We start from the raw sequence: 16,820 nt of genomic DNA on the forward strand, positions 1-16,820 counted from the left end.
AAACCCACAACTTTGGTCAAATTCAACCACAAAAAAGAACATAAAAGATATACCAAAATCGTTTAGAATCGGAACCAAAATGGATATCAAAGAAAGAGAACACCTAAGGAAGTGTTCATAGTGACAAACATAAGAACACACAAGAAATCATTATTCTCACAATTTTAACATTAAAGGATCCACGCCCATAATTAAGTGTTTTCAACTTTTATAATTTCTTTCTTCAATAAATAAAAATTCTATTGATTTATACGTTTTTCATTTTTCAAAAGCTTGTCTAATTAACTTTATAACAAAATTTTATACAAATAATATTAAAAAATTTTCTACCATTCTTTTAATAATTAAACACTTGTTAATTTTTAAAAATTAATTTCTAAAATCAATCAATACTTTATTATTTTTAACTTACACCTCTATTAATAATTTTTACTAACATTTCTTAAAAACAAAAGTTGAAGTAAAACAAATTTTGCTTTTCTAAATATTATTAAGTCAATTTATTTCAATAAATAATTTCACTTTTTAAAATATATATTTACTTTGTTTAACTTCATTATTATTAACCCTATTTGTTTCAATAAAAATTTACCAAATTATAAATTATAAATAACCAATACTTTTTTTTACCCACAAATCTTTTAATGACTTTTACTAACTTTTCTTACAAACCAAATTACAACTAAAACAATTCTTAATTTTCTTTTTCTTTATCTTAATTTATTTCAATAAAAATAAATAAATATTAAAATAAAAATTCGTCTTATAAATAAATTTTATTTTCTTAAATCATCAAGACATCTACTTTATATAAATAAAAATTAATAAAAAATATCATATAAATCAAATTCATATTTTAAACCATCAGGTCATCTACTTTATGTAACATCCCAAAAATACAGTATAAAACCATATACGAGAATCATCACATTTCAATAATACTACAGACCAGTTCTACATAGAACGAGATACGATTATGGCCGAACGGCCTTACACAATAACAAGAGATTTAAAAACTAACGCTAGCTACTGCTAGACCGAACGTTTACCAAAATATACTAGTGCCGCCCGGTCTTTACAAAAGGTAAAGCCAACACCAGACCAGACGCTCTCAAGGTTCGGCCTTCAATTCCGTTGCGTCTTCCAATACTTCTTCCAGCAGCTCTTCTCCTTCTGCTCACATCCACACAGATGATCATTGCAATAGGACAACGACAGGACGCACAACACAGGCAAAAATGATAAACAGGATAAGTTTATGTAATTTAATTCATTCCATAACAACATATAACAATCATAATTAAATTAACAACACTCAATTCATCAAGGCATGCAAAGGGCGACCACTTGACTCTGACTGTCCGGACTGTATGAATCTTGTGTAGCTACGACGTTCGTACATCCGGTGATGTAGTAACTGGGATACCCTCAACAACTGCCACCCGAGGTTGATCCGTTCCGTCCAAGTTAACCTTATGGACTAGGACCTCCTGCCATTCCCACACGTGACTTACTCCTCTCTACATGAGAACGAGTAATCATGGAATATCAGGATGAACGCCCGCTAAGCTTTGCCCACATTCATACTTTACCAATCAATAACCACTTTCTGAGATATTCCTCCCTGGAATACTCGTTCATAATCAAACTATTTCATACACATCATATTTCAAATTCTCTCATACTTTATCATCCACATATTCAAATGAAATAAGATCATACGTTCTTATCATAGCCCAAGTACGACTGATATAACGCTTCTTAGAAACTAACAAGATTGAGCGCTACTCATCTACTTCAATAAACAGACTCCTAAGAGTTCAACCCGGACACCACGAAGCCTAGGCCGAGTACTAAGACTCTAGGCCAAACACCTTTAAAGACCAACACTGATTTACATGAAACACTAATACTGATGAAAAACTATGGAGTAATGAACGCTATCTAGTTTGAATGAAGACTTTGATTCTAAGCACAATAATAATATATTACAGAAAACAAGACCCAACGCTTGGTTTAAGACCGAGCCCTGTAGAAACCGAACACTATTGGACGAGCGCTGGTCCAAGACCAAGTGATTATCAGGAATGAGCGCTACTGAGACTGGACGCTTGGTTCAAGACCGATAACTAATAAACTTACATAAAACAAATGAATTTATATATATACAATTGAGCCACCAATTATTCTGAATGAAAGAGAACGATAACGTCTACTACCGTAAAGAGTATATAACACATTAACTAAACTGTTTAGGAAGTCTAAAGAAGAACTACACTTAGGCTGAACACTCATATATATACATATCTACTATTATAACACGCTCTTCATTAACGAAATCCTTTCTAGAAGAAGAACTTAATATGAACGGATGCTCAATGACAACTGAACGATGAATACAAACTCTCGGTCTCAGTTTATTCCTATATAATACTACAGAAAAACTTTTAAACACTATCCCTAACGCATGATAATTCAAGTAAGATCATACACTCCCAAGAAGAACCGAACGCTCGCTAATGACGCTCGACCATACTATCACCTTTGCTCAGAATACTACGGTTCGAAGATTAAACTCTATCCCAACTCAGTTCACAGCGTATATTATACGTCCATCCACACATCCAAACAAGTAGTACAATCATATTTCATACTCATCAAAAATCAAACAACGTATCATGCAAGCATACAAACATTCAACACAACAATCTAAATCAAATTATATAAGCTTCCCTTACCTCGACACGTAACCGAACGCTCAACTATGCAGAATTAGAGCTCCCTACTACCAAGACTTAACGTTCGACGACCACGTTTTAGGAATACTGAACCACATAGAAAACCAGAAACGCTTAGAATAATACTACCCACTCAGCGACCAGAACTAGAGGGTTGCATGCGAGTCTAAACGAACGTGCTTAAAGAGAAAGAACTCACCAGCTCAGAATCACAAACCAATCGGTTTAACTGGAAGCTCTTGACGTCGGGAGTGTTCCAGCGGTGCCTGAGAGGTGATTGGAAGAAGAAATGGTGAGGTTTCTTAGCCTCTGTTCGCTTGAAGGTGAAACACTGTTTATGAAGAAAAGAGAGCGATGATTTGCGAGGCACAAGCTGTTCGTTTGCGCTGATTTGTGAGCGAAGAAAAGCGATCGTTTGCGGGATGAAACTCTTTTTTTTATCTCGCTATCAAGAGGATATTTGCGCTGATTTGTTCACAAATGACATATGTGCCCTCTAAACTGTCTGCACATTATTCTCTGTCCACGTCTCTCTTCCTCGTCCTGGTGCTGCCAAATCTGCCGTCGCGATGTTGTTGTTTCTCGCCACAATTTTTGCCAACAAATCGACCTCCTGGAGCTTAGCCGCCATCTCGCCGTTTCCGTGGTGGACCTCCACTTGCGGCAGGGAGGCGGGAGGAGCACCACCGCGTGTTTGAGAAGATGATGAACAGTGCCAGTCTCAGCCGTAACCGGTTACAGCCTTTGGTTTATCGGTTACAGTGGTGTGAAGGAATGTGAGCATTTCTCTAATCGGTTACGTCTACGTGGTAACCGATTACAGAACTTCGTTGTTTTGGTTACTTGGAGGGTTTCGACGACGCGTTTTTCCCCATTTTCAACCACAAGATACCAAGTACGCAAGGGAGCAGCATCGCCAGCGGACGCGATTCGGGCGCGGCAGTCCTCCGGTTCCCTATCACCGGAGACGATCTTCACCGGAGCGAGCACGATCTGTTACAGGTTTCGCTGTCGGATTCGTCGTCTTCGTCGGAGGCGGATGAATTAGAGGAAGTCCCGGCAGCTACTTACTGCATGTGGACCGGGTTTCGGGCTGGGTGTGTGGGGTTTGTAGGCGGGGAGGGGAGGGAGTTCTGGGTGGTGGGAGGGTACGGCGGTTGAGGAATATTTTTCTGGTGAATGAGTATTACAGAGATGCGGATGCAGTGGTGAGTATTACAGAGATGCGGATGCAGTGGTGATGGAAGTTGGGGGGTGGGGGGTGGCGGGAGGTTGGGGATGTGGGATAAATTTTCTTGAGTATTACTGCGGATGAAGTGGTGATGGAGGTTGGGGATGTGTGGGGGGATAAATTTTCTTTCTTAATTATAGGTTTTTAATTCAAATTTTATGGGATAAATCTTCATTTTTTAAAAATTCAAATAAAAATAATAAAATGCTCTTTATATTACAAAGTTACTTTAAGAAATATTTTTTGATTCTATTTATTTGGACAGAAATAAATTATTGTAAATATAAAAGCTAAGTTATTTTTATGAAAAAAAAAAAGAAACATTTTATTATAAAAACAAAACAAAAAAATATGTTACAAACAAATACTACATTTAAAAATAAATTTATTTTACTACATTATAATTTTTATAATTTTAAAAATTTAATTTTAAAAATTATTTATAATTTTTTTCTCTTTATAAACATTTTTATAATTAAATATAACATTAATAAATATCATTTTATATTACTTTTATAACTAGGGGCATTTTAGTAATCTTTAATTTATACCAATTAAACTAATTTTTTAAATCTATCACATCAATCAAATCCTACACTAATTCTCACAAACTTTACTTCCAAATCCAGTCTCAATTAACCACAAATCCACTCAAAAAAACAACAAAAAAATTACCCTCAAATCCACTCAAATCCATTCAAATCATCTCCCCCAAATTCTTTCAAAAGAACACACCCTTAGAGAGAAGGAGGAGAAAAGAGTTTCAGCAGTTTGGAGAAGAAGGAAGGCATGCAGAGAAGTGACACGTTATTTGAAATTTGGCCTTAAATACTGCCGTCACCCAAGACGAACAGCCACTCTCCTGCAGCCACCTGCTTTCCACTAACTGAGACGCTCACTCCCTTCTTGACACATGGATCCCACTACTTGAGGTTTTGGATGCGTTTTAACGGGTCTGACACTTTACCTAAATAAAAGTATATTTATAAAATATTACTTTGGAAAATCCAACCATAAATATAAGTACTGTTTCATCTTATAAAAATATACCATTTTATATTTTTCACTCATAAATTTTTATTATTTTTGAAGTAGAAAAAAAATCTCAGAATTCGATTCTCTCAACCAAATTGGGACTGGTATTCAATTCAAATTATACATTATGAAAGTTCATAATTCAGTTCCCTAAAACCCGTAAGCTAAAAGAAAAAGTGTACTATGACTATAAATATCATGTACAATATGCATCTAGGGAATTGAAACGCCATGTATGCTATGCAGGAAAAAAAAACATTTCCCTCAGCATATCTAGGAACAAAATTTTAAAATAAAAATACTTTTACTATACCTACATCATTTTCTCTATACATATCTTTAAGTAAAAACTTATGTTATCATTCTTTTACAATTTTTCTTCACTATTTATAGATTATATTATGAACTTATCTATATTGTTTTATTGAAAAAGTATATAAAAACAAAAATGATTTAATTTTAACTCAAACACAAGTACGTACGTACTAAAATATTATTTTTTGTAGAAAAATAAAATCAAGACTCAAACAAAGAAGAATTGCCGTGTTCAGAAATCTAGTATGGAATACGAAATTAAACAAGAAGCACAACTCTTCCATTATTCAATGAGAGAAAGAAAGACTTGTACACGTTCCGTAAATCTTTCTCTTTTGTATTGAACCTGTAGCATACAGGAGACATCTTCATTCTCAAATGTAAGATAATACTCCCAAAGCTCCAATGCAAGAAATAATGAATCTTTCAAACATCCTAGCATAAAAGAAATTCAAGTTAGCACATAAGTGAAAAATGCACGCAGCAACCTTTAAAGCTATTATTAAAAAACATAAAATTATCTTAGAAGTTAACAATTTACTTAACTAGTCTCACTGATTCTGATTCAGGAAAATTCGTTAAAAAAATGTGAAAAACGTACCATTAACATTATTTAGATTTAATTAAAAATTATGTTAAATGACTTTTCAAAACTTAAAACATTTAAACCGTTTAAAATTAGTTCATTAATATTAATAATAAAAAATCACTAAAAGTATATTCTCTTTTGGCTTTCATCTTCGTTTCAAATAAATCCCTATATATTATTATACATACACACATATAAACAAGACAAAATTATATTTTAATAATAACGTAAATAGAACTGAATATGTAGAAACCTTCCTGAAATAAAAGATAAATATAAGTGAAAATTACTTTAAGAAACTTTATTTCAATTCACTTATATTCTAAAACTATATTAAAACCACCATACACTTTTATTAACCAAATTATAACCATTCCACCAAAAGTCGATATATTCAAACTTAGAACAGTTATACAGCAACAATCACAACAGGCAAACACACCTTCAGTGCTCAAGCAGCTTGTTAAAAACAAATAGCTAATCGAGTACATACATTTATTAATATAGTATTTCATTGGTGTGCGGAGATTTTCATGAATTCAAATTCACCGGAAAAGATACACAACTTCTGAGGAAAAAAAAAATCAATACAGTAGGATTTTATAGCGAACATGCATGCTAATAAAAAAATTGGTCAGCATGCTGGCTCTATGAAACTCCTCTACTCTATCCTTTAGGCCATGTTCCCTATTTTTCACGCTTACTTTTTACCCTACATTTTACAAAAAAGAGACATGGCTTGGCTGACACCCAAGACCCATCCACTACCACCCATACTACGTGGGAGAAAACAAGAGCATAACAATACGATGTTACAGTGTATATGCTAAAAAAAATGAATAAATTACCAAAAATTAGTTACAACACCAGATCAAACTCATTCTATAGTCTGCTGAACTGTCTTCTCCAGCATTGAAGTTTTATTGAAGAGAGTTAGCTGCACCTCTCTGAGATGTTTGGATAACTGCCAAAGAAAATAAAAGCGCAATTGTAAATGCTAATTGATGTCTGCAACAATTTCTTCAAATTTCAAACTAAAGCTACCGTAATAGCCATGTAGTGTCAGTAAATGAAGTAGGTGTTCTTAATGTGTTACTACTTAAGAAATCAATAAATAAAAAGTTTTCATCGAATATTATAGGAGTCCATTGGCAACACTTGATAAAAAAACCATTTCTTATTTCTTAGCAAGCTCCACATATAAACAGATCATATTTTTTTAAAGTTGGTCTTCCTTCACAATAATTGTCTTTTTGCACATAATTAATAGCCAACACATGGCAGTCTATATTAATAAGGAATCAAATCTATGGTTGCTAGTAGTTTAACACAAGACGGAAAAATTCAGACACTTCAATTTTAACCTGTTCAGTCAATTCATGGGCGTATCAGGTTTCCAATTCTCCTCACACAGGTAATATGTATTTTGTCAGGTAAACAAATAAATGTAGAACGAAGGAATTACCTGATCTTCACTCATCTTTCGGAAGCCCAATTTCTTAGTCCAAATTGACTCTGCGTCCCCAGCTGCAGGAAGCACCAGCTTTTCTACGTTTAGAGAAGACAGCAACCTCTCTATGCAAGAGAACAACACTTGGAAATATCCCTAAATGGAAAAATCATATTCGAAAGTTAAACGAGTATTATCATAATGCAGCTACCAAGCAACTTTTTTAAATTTTGGGTCATGCATGAATAAGTTGCTGCTTACTTTTCCTTGATGTACTCTGCTAGTAGCAACGAGTGGAAGCTCAGCAACATTACGGCCAAAAATCCTCAGAAGCCCAGCTGATACTACAACAGAACTGTACAAGTATGATACATACAATATAAATACGACTAAATAAAAGCAGAGCCAGGAAAATATGAAAAGTAGAAACAGCAACATACTTCACTATTAAAACAATGCAATACATCCCCCCAAATTCTTGGCCAGAAATATTTCTCCTGCACAAAATTCAAATTACAATATATTACCAGAAAAAATGAACCAAAAGATCATGAATATTTTAGAGAATCCTGCCCATGCAATTCAAGCACTGATTGAGCATCATTTACAAAACCTTTTGTTGACACATGCATCGCCACAATACTTGTGCCCAGTAAAAGGTCATACCAAGACTTGAAATCAATAATTCAATATAAATTCAAATGTTAGAAAGAACTTGAAAAAAATACTGTTTATAATATGATAAGTAGATACAAATTTAATTCACCATAAAACGTGTTCTAAGTTCTAATGCAAAAAAAACTCAGCTCAAAACAATCTTTTATGCAAGGAGAATTGGAGAGTGATGGAGAGAAATTGGCACATTCATCATAATTCAGACTTATCCTTGTGGTGGTCTGTATACTAACACTAGACTGTTAATAATCCACACTACAATAAATCATGACAAAGAAGCACAACAGGAATGAACCACTGTGATCTGTTATAAAATAATTTATATTTGCTCACCCATAGACCATAACCGGAATCAGATCACGGCCAGATATTGCAACAATGGGATCAAAACACTCCTGCCAAAACATATTCCCAAAGCATAAGTGGATAACAACATATAATATGACTAATAGACTATTTCAATGCCACTGAATACATAATACAATAATCAAAGGGTACTTTACGAAATAAAGAAAGAACTAGAAGGGCATTTTCAAAATGCACGAAATTCGAAAACATGTCTTTCTCAACAGTCAAAGATTTTAACCTAAAACTTGTCCACAACCTGATGGAACAAGAGAAGCTCCCTTGTTAGCAACATCCCCCACCTCCCCCACGAAAAAACCACACAATTGTAGCATCCAGAAGGAATCCCCACCAATGTCTTATCAAGCATGACAATCAATATGCTCAGTCTAAACTTGCCATAAAATTTAAAATGGGGTTTGATTTACAAATCAATTCTCATGTGTGAAAATGTATTGTAAAATGAGACTTCAATTGATTTACAAATCACTTTCCATGCTTGGAACATGATAAAAATGAACTGGATTGACTTCATCTTCATAATTTACTTTATTACACTTATTAAGAATGGATAAATAACTTGTACGAAGGAAATGTTAATTCCAACAATTAAAACTAAATTCCAATCAGATACACTCAAATGAAACTCGTTGAGTGGATTGCTATTTGAACGAAGCTAAAACAAGAACGCATAATCAAGAGAATTCCTATTTTATAACATGCCAGACAAAGTGTTGCATCAATAAAACAAGCCGATTCCTAAAATATTTTTTCCGAACATACATGTAAGACATGACATCTTTCATTATCACGTAACTAAAACTCAAGGTTTCAGGTTGTTTTCAGAGACTAGGTTACTTTTTTGTCATACATGTGATGAAAAACAAATGTAAACCAGCTGCCTACATGAAAAGGGAAATTTTCGCATCAGGAAAGCTAAAGTTACAGTACAGTTATCATTTATACTTTAATAATTTGAACTGTTTCTCAAAGGTAAGCTGGGAGCAGATGATAGAACCAAAGAAATATGAAATATCAACAGCATATACCATATCACAATTAGCATGCTTGGAAGCCATAAACACTCACTCGGAAAATTGCAGCAGCTCTTGAAAGCAGCGGTAAATGTTCCGGATAACGGCTTTTTCCGCTTAAAATTCTCCACTGAATATCATCTGTGGAACCATAGGTACATAGTCCCTTCTCCTCGTGCTTCCTGATTATTAGTTCTGACAAGGAAGCTGGTATATTGTCTGCTCCAGCAGAAACTGAATTCTGTAGAGCCACATATATTCGATTGCAGTCACTGCAACAAAACCACTTATCCTTGGGCAGCTCCTGTTGAAAGATATGATGGTGAAATATTGAAAACAAATGCAAGTATCGTAAAAGTATCTATTACAAGCCCGGTGCTTACTTCCAACTCACATAGCCCAATGTCCCGCAAGCAGCCAACATGATACTCCTTCTCACACTAGTTAACAACCACAAATATTGTTAACTTTCAAAAAAGAAAAAGAAACAGTTCACTACAAATGCCATCTTGTAGAAATCATACCTGGTCACAAATTATTACCGTTCGCTCATCAAATTTTGCAACACTGAAATCATGTTCCCTGTTGAATATTTGCACATTAGTATAGGATTAATTAACACAAGCCAACTTAACGGTAGCAATGATATAGGCTGTGTGGTATACCCTACACACGAGTACATAAAAATGTCAAACATGAAACCAAGCTGAGCTTTCTCTAGCAGAAAAAACCCAATACAAATAGCTTAGATTCTGCAAATATTGTCATTTAAAAAATCATTTAACACTAAACTTTTAAAATTCAATGGCTTATTACTATATTCATCAATCCTAATATTGTACAGTCTCTAAAGGTCAAAGTAATGCATGCATATTTATGTGAAATCCAGTGACGTCAATTCAATGGCCTATTACCACAATTATCATTAACATTGTATGCTTCTGAATCACTTGATACTTTCAAGCAGAATCCAAAATCTTGAAAGTAAAACTGCACTCTTCCTTACAGAACATATTCCTCATAAAGTTGTTAATAAGTGACATTTTTGATAAATTACTTTAAGATAAACCATATAACCTACCTGCAAACAACACATCCACCCATTTCAAAATCTGGTGTTTTATCAACTCGTGTCAACCGGATCATGATTGGCCTCACAAGAGAAGATTCTCTTCCATTACCAGCACTATCTCCGCAATTTAGACATTGCCAACCACTGTCTGGAACACACTGTAAACCCAAGCAGGCTGCAATTGAACCAGAAAATAACAAATCTTAATATTCCTGCCAACTTACCTCAAAACCAGTTTATTTTCTCATCGTAATTTTGCAGTATCTGCTACAATAGTAAACTAGGCATGGTTTAGCTTTGAACAAAACAAGGTAGGAAGACAAACTATTCAAAGCAAAATATATGTGCTATGAAGCATATGAGTACAATTATAGAACATTCTTACAAAATGTAGACAATAGAGAACACCTCTCACTCTCCAAATTACATGCAGGGTAATAGTAAATATGCTTCCTAATATAAGAAAACTTCAGAAACTAATATGACAAACAAGAAAAATACATGAAGATATTACAGTATCTTTAAATAATTAATAAGTAAAGAAGAATGCAATCTGTCTACCTGTATGAAAGGCCCTAGGGCATCCATTACAAAGAATCAAATCTCCTCCATCTCCACATACTGCACACATATCATCACTGTCTCCCGTGGTAAGGTTTTGACCATTTGCCAATGAGAGAGCTATATCATGAAGTGTTAACCCATTGGAAGTATATATGTGCCGGTAACTGCAAAAGGACAAATTATTTCAAGAAAGAGAAGAATAGACCAGACTATTTAGCTGCTTTTAAATTCTACTCACGGTTGACGCCTAGCAGCCATTCCAGCATGGGCTTCAAACTGTGAAGGGCTTATCTGTTTACACACAAACGCAGATAGTAAAAGTTAATATTAGCATTTATTTATACTTATAAAAGTAAAACATTTTGCTCACAGTTATATGAATGTACCTCAATATCACAACAACCACAGACTATACCGCTTCCCTGTTTGTAACCTCCAAGTAATTTCTGAAACACACCCTCAAACATGTCATAAATTGAATACCATACAAAAGAATTGCAACTCGCATGCAAAAATGAAAAATATTTAAACGAGTATTCCCACACCTGTCCTTTGACATAATAAGCCAACTCAGCACCATCTGGTAGCCCATTTGGCATAAAAAGTAACCTGTGCAAATCATTGTCCCTGATAAAAGAAAAAATCAATTCAAACTGCAGTAGCTAAAATATTGCAATTCACATGGAGAAGCTAGAGAGAACAAGAAAACAAAAAACAGACACCATTAATAAACTAAACAAAACAAAAGTACCTTCTCTTAGTGCAACCATCAGCACTTCTTTTCAGCAGTACACCAGAATTAGAAGAATAGGAGCTTGACCTACAGAAAATTTGTACAGTGAGTAATTGAATACCAAGGAAAGGTCTATAATTTAATCAACCAAATAACCTTCTACATATGCAGATAGCTCAAGCACATTATCAAGTATGGGTAGTAATTGAACCAAGAGAGAGGACAAACTTTTTCATCACACGTTTCCATTCGTCATTTGTCTGATTCATATACTTGAGCTGCTCATAATGACTTGGCACATGCAAAGACGACAAGTGGCTAGTACTATCTACGGATTGACTGCAACAACAATTTAATAGGTGCCTTGTCAGTCCTTTTTTAAGTTGAACAAAATTTCATTAACACAACAACAAAATATTGAACATATTAACATTTGACAGAGAAATAAAATTGAATTTAGAGCTTTCCAAAACTAAAAGACAGTTAAATTCGTAGCACTCATATATATAACACTAGAAGGAAACCCAATTGAAAACCAAATTGTTTTCCTTTAACAAAACCCATAGAATTCTGAAATATGATTAATTTTCAATTCAAATAAAAGGACCACATTAGCCATATCCTGAAAGCATTGGCAGCCAAAGCATGAGGACCAAGTAAAGTAATTGTTTTATTCTCAGCCTACCATTAACAAGGCTTTATTCTAGAACTACATGCAAATGCACTTGTTCACAAGCTTTAGTGATGTGAAGTAAGATAATGGCATCTCAAAAACAAAGCCTAAGATGTTAAGAAAATAACCATCAATGCCATGACATTTAGAACAAGTTTCTTTTAGAATTAATAAACATATTGATACCAAGACCTACTTTGCCGTGGAAAAAATCAGATATGCCCCATTCACTATAGAACCCCTTAATTGAAAGGCTGCCAATATCCAAACTAAGCAAGGTGAATAAGAGATAGAGAATACTCAATTGATTTATTATTATCATTTTGGTTTATTTTAGATTTACCTTAGGTTTGTATGAGACATGCCAACAAGTTTGGCGCTAGAATTTTTATAAGCCTGAACCTTGCCGTTGCTGTGTAGAAGACTTTCTGCAAAACCCATGGCAAAGGAAATATATGTATAAGAAAAATCATGACCTAATGCAAAGCAAATAGAAACATCTCTTTCTATTTGCCCAGAAAGAGAGCATCCATTTGCTTAATGTGTCATCACATGCAATTTGCAGGATACAACATGCATGGCTTACTTTATATTCTAAATTGTTATCGAGTTTATTCCTTTAAGTTTCTGGATGTTTTGTAATGAAAACTGTTAGCCAAAAATAATTCATAAGCAAACTTAACTTATATGGAAGTTGGAGAGATTGGTAATTGTGTTTTCCCTATAGGATTAAGATAGTAAGCCTATCATGATTAGCTCTAACAAAATAAGTTAGAAAAAAATTTCTTTACGCACACATTTACTGTACCAGTTAAAAAACCACATTAATTGTGCTTGTTCATATTAAAAAACCACATTAATTCTCTGTAGACTACCTTAGTCACAACCTGAAGGTTGGTGGTTTAGTCCCCCATTGACTAGAAATATGACTTATAAAAATTATAAAGCATGGGCAATACCTTACAACTACTTTTGTAGGATTGTGTTGGATTCTAAGACCAATTTCAAAATATGGTATCAAAACATATCCTAGATGCATTCTTGGGCACCTGCATTTGCCACACTTCAGACAAGAAGTCTTGGGCATGGGGGGGAGTATCAAACCTTAATTGCAATTACACCAAGTCTGCCTTAGCAGTGGCCTCTTTTTGACGGTTGTCTTATTTGCAGTCTCATGAGTGGTGGTTTAGCCTCACATCAGTTAGAGATATGACTTTAATATACCTTACAAAGTTTGGCCATTTTTCACCTCACAAACTGTTTTTCTGGAGTAGAGTCAAGCACTAAGACCAATTTCTAATGAGGTGTTAGATATAAAACAATTCATCAGATTTCAACTTAACACCTTAAGCTTCTAGGAAAGTTGGAGAGATTGGTAATAATATTTTCCTATAGGACAAGAGCATAAGCAATCATGATTATTAACTCTAACAGAATACATGCAGGAAAAGGGTCCTCTTTAAAACCACATTTTTTGTGCACACTCCATTTCAAAGTAATATTCTCAATTCAGCGAAATATAAGTTCATCGGACTATGTTACCCTCTTATGGCATTAATGCTTTCTTATTCCATTTAGTGCTGATTCAAAAGGACAATAACAAAGTTGGAAAAAAGAAAAGGACGTTTTCTTGTTTTCTAAGTGACATGTAGTCTAGAACAGCTAAAATCTCTAGTCAGTTATTTTGAAATGGAAGCAATGTGTATTGCCATGATGAATAACTCCATCAGAGGTTGTGTCATTGTTCTCTCCAATACAGGCAAAGGCCAACCAAATAAAAGATATGCTCCTGATTGAAAAAATGCAAGACTTTCATAAATCCCAGTATAGTTAATACCACAATATGTGGGATAGTAAGAATATAGAAGACCATAACATTGCACAAATAAAAACATTGAAGCAGACGACCGGAAATATATATCATAATCTTCAAATAAGAAAATGTCAGAAACTTAACAAGGTGCTCAAATGATGAGTGAATTTATTCCTTTATAGAGAGGAGAGATTCACCCAGCACATACAAAACTTTTTTCAAAGACAATTAATCAACATAAACCCAAAACCACTAGGCTTCAACAATGCATTTATAAGCCTGAGAAATGATTCTCACCTTTCCAAACCTGGAAAGACTCCTCATTGACAGAGGAACCAGCCACATTCTTGATAACCTCGTCTAATATACTGAGTGGAGCCGTTTTTATTTCCTGTATAATACTATATATTGGTCTTCCATTTTCTAAGAAAATATGATTATTTGGATGTCTAGTCTTGGCCCCGGCATGCTGCTCAAACTCATAGGCACTAAGAATCTAAGAAAATGATATAATTAGGCATTCCGTAAATGCAGAACAAAATCGCCAAAAGTAACGAGAAATATATGTCTTACTCTAGAGTAATTGCACATTGAGCAGCCACACAAATATCCACCAGCATCAATAATCCCCTGTAGCTCAACCTGACAACAATTCAAAACATTAGAAGAAAACAAGCATGGGTGTATAAAATAGATAACGAATGTGAGCTTTACCTTTCCAGGATTATAAATATACTTCACTACAGCTCCGTCAAGGATGCCAGTTGATAAAAGCTTTTTGACATTTGTAGGGTAACAGTTGGGAACTACTTTCTTGGACATTTTCAATTCCATATTGCGAGCGTACGACTCCAAATCTCCATCATGAGCATATCCCATGCTTTCTACCAACCCACCACTACAATAATCCCTTGCCAAATATTCATCAACCGCATGAAAACCAATGTGACTGCCATCAGTGTAACGGTGCACAGGAGCAGGTGGCTGGTAACCATAGTCCTCTTTCTTTTTACTAAACTTAAAAGTAATCTTCCTGATCCCAGAGGAACTAGCATGCTTGGGAATTTCCATCACAACACAGGATGTCATTGCAGCACTACTCGTGTTCTTGTCACTCTGAGAAGTATTGTTGTTGTTGTTATTATTATTATTTGTAGTGGTAGTAATATTCAGATCACCAGCTTCATCACTCAAGGTCTCATCAGAACTGGAATTCTCCAAACAAGTAGACGTCAGTTCTCCACATTCCGCATGGTTAACGTCCGTGGATTCAGTTGGTTGGCTACTGATATCTTGAAAAGTTAGCGCATGCTCTACTGCAGAAACGTTGGGATTAGAAACCTCAGAGCGCACTTCATCGTTCGAAACTTCCTTAACTTGTTTCTTATGAGGAAACAAGTGGCGTTCAGTATCACTAACGCATTGGTCGTAGTCACGCTTCAGTTCCGTCTTTGATTCCTCATTGTTTTCCTTCCTTCCTTCATCTAATGCATGCACACAAACCGCTTCTTCTCCCATCAAAATCACAGAACAGAACCCCTAAGAATCCAAACGTGGAAACTATCCAAAAAACAACACGACTCCACAGCATCCACAAAGAAACTGGAACGAACTTGAACCCCCCCCACTCCAGATTCGTGTCAAATCAACTCCTACTCACAAAATTCAGGCTCAGAAAAAAAAGTTTTCGATGAATTCGAGGCTAGGCTCAACAGAAGACACTAAAATGACAACGGAAATGAACAATAAGAACCACGAAAGCAATCCAAACGTGGAGAAGAAGTTCCTAAACGGTTATTTGAATGGGCAAAAGGCGCGCAACCGTTTAATTCATTTCAATTTGCACACACACAAATAAAAAAGACAATAACAAACAGTAAATAACCTATCTCAAACACAACACCAATAAAAAATTGAAAAATATACTCCAACCCGATCAACTCCCAATCCCTAAAAACAAAAGCAAATCGAAACACGCACTCGAAGCACCATGAATCGAGTTTTGAAATAACAGATCTGAGATTGGCGAAGGAGCAGTGAGCTCTGCACTTTACGAGATTTAAAACAGGAAACTGATTTTTGAGGGTGCTAGGGTTTGGTTCCACGGAGGAAAGAGAGTGAAAGCTGAGAAGGAGGCACCTAACTGAAAGAAAAGGCTCGGTTCGCGGTTGAGATTTCAACTTTATGGAAAGCAGAGGGAGCAGAGGAGATGAGTTTCGTAAAAAGAAACTGTCCAAAAAAGAAAAATAAAAAATAAAAATTATCGTCACGATCTTTAGGAAGAGACGAGAAGACAAATGGATAAACGTGATGGGACCCACCAGAGTTGGGCCTCTCATGTTTCACTACGTGGCATTGCTGGGATCTGACCGAGGCCCTCAGCCGTTTTTCATGAAGTGTCGCGCAAGTTAACACGTGTAACGAAGGATCATTAACAAATACGCTAAAAAAATAACAGTAAGAAGAAATGTTGAGTAGTTGGACCTGGTAATCTCATACCAGGTAAGGTTGTTTCTTCATCCCATTAAATTTCTTCCTACACTCTTTGTATTT

The 16,820-nt window shown here is 35.0% G+C and overlaps 1 protein-coding gene across 2 annotated transcripts; it reads right to left on the bottom strand.

Annotated features, from left to right (window-relative positions):
* Positions 1-6,386: 6,386 nt before the first annotated feature.
* LOC148194437 (Acyl-CoA N-acyltransferase with RING/FYVE/PHD-type zinc finger domain-containing protein) lies at positions 6,387-16,510 on the bottom strand. Of its 2 annotated transcripts, XM_088096165.1 has the most exons (20): positions 16,248-16,504; positions 14,982-15,919; positions 14,841-14,909; positions 14,565-14,763; positions 12,798-12,882; positions 12,010-12,120; positions 11,800-11,868; positions 11,594-11,675; positions 11,435-11,494; positions 11,287-11,339; positions 11,046-11,212; positions 10,494-10,659; positions 9,937-9,994; positions 9,796-9,852; positions 9,468-9,716; positions 8,367-8,428; positions 7,799-7,855; positions 7,620-7,713; positions 7,374-7,514; positions 6,387-6,872 (listed from the first exon to the last, which is right to left on the bottom strand). In XM_088096165.1, the coding sequence occupies exons 2-20, from the start codon at positions 15,783-15,785 to the stop codon at positions 6,786-6,788; spliced, it is 2,670 nt and encodes an 889-aa protein (XP_087952291.1). In that variant the 5' UTR covers positions 15,786-15,919; positions 16,248-16,504; the 3' UTR covers positions 6,387-6,785. The 2 variants fall into 2 exon arrangements, with proteins under 2 accessions (XP_087952291.1, XP_087952292.1); XM_088096166.1 differs by lacking the exon at positions 6,387-6,872 and having other exon boundaries at positions 7,620-7,702; positions 14,982-16,510.
* Between the last annotated feature and the right edge of the window lie 310 nt (positions 16,511-16,820).

The sequence above is a fragment of the Vigna umbellata genome, chromosome 8 (genome assembly GCF_029865625.1).
Source record: "Vigna umbellata cultivar VRB3 chromosome 8, Vumbellata_1.0, whole genome shotgun sequence".
NCBI classification, from domain to species: Eukaryota; Viridiplantae; Streptophyta; class Magnoliopsida; order Fabales; family Fabaceae; genus Vigna; species Vigna umbellata.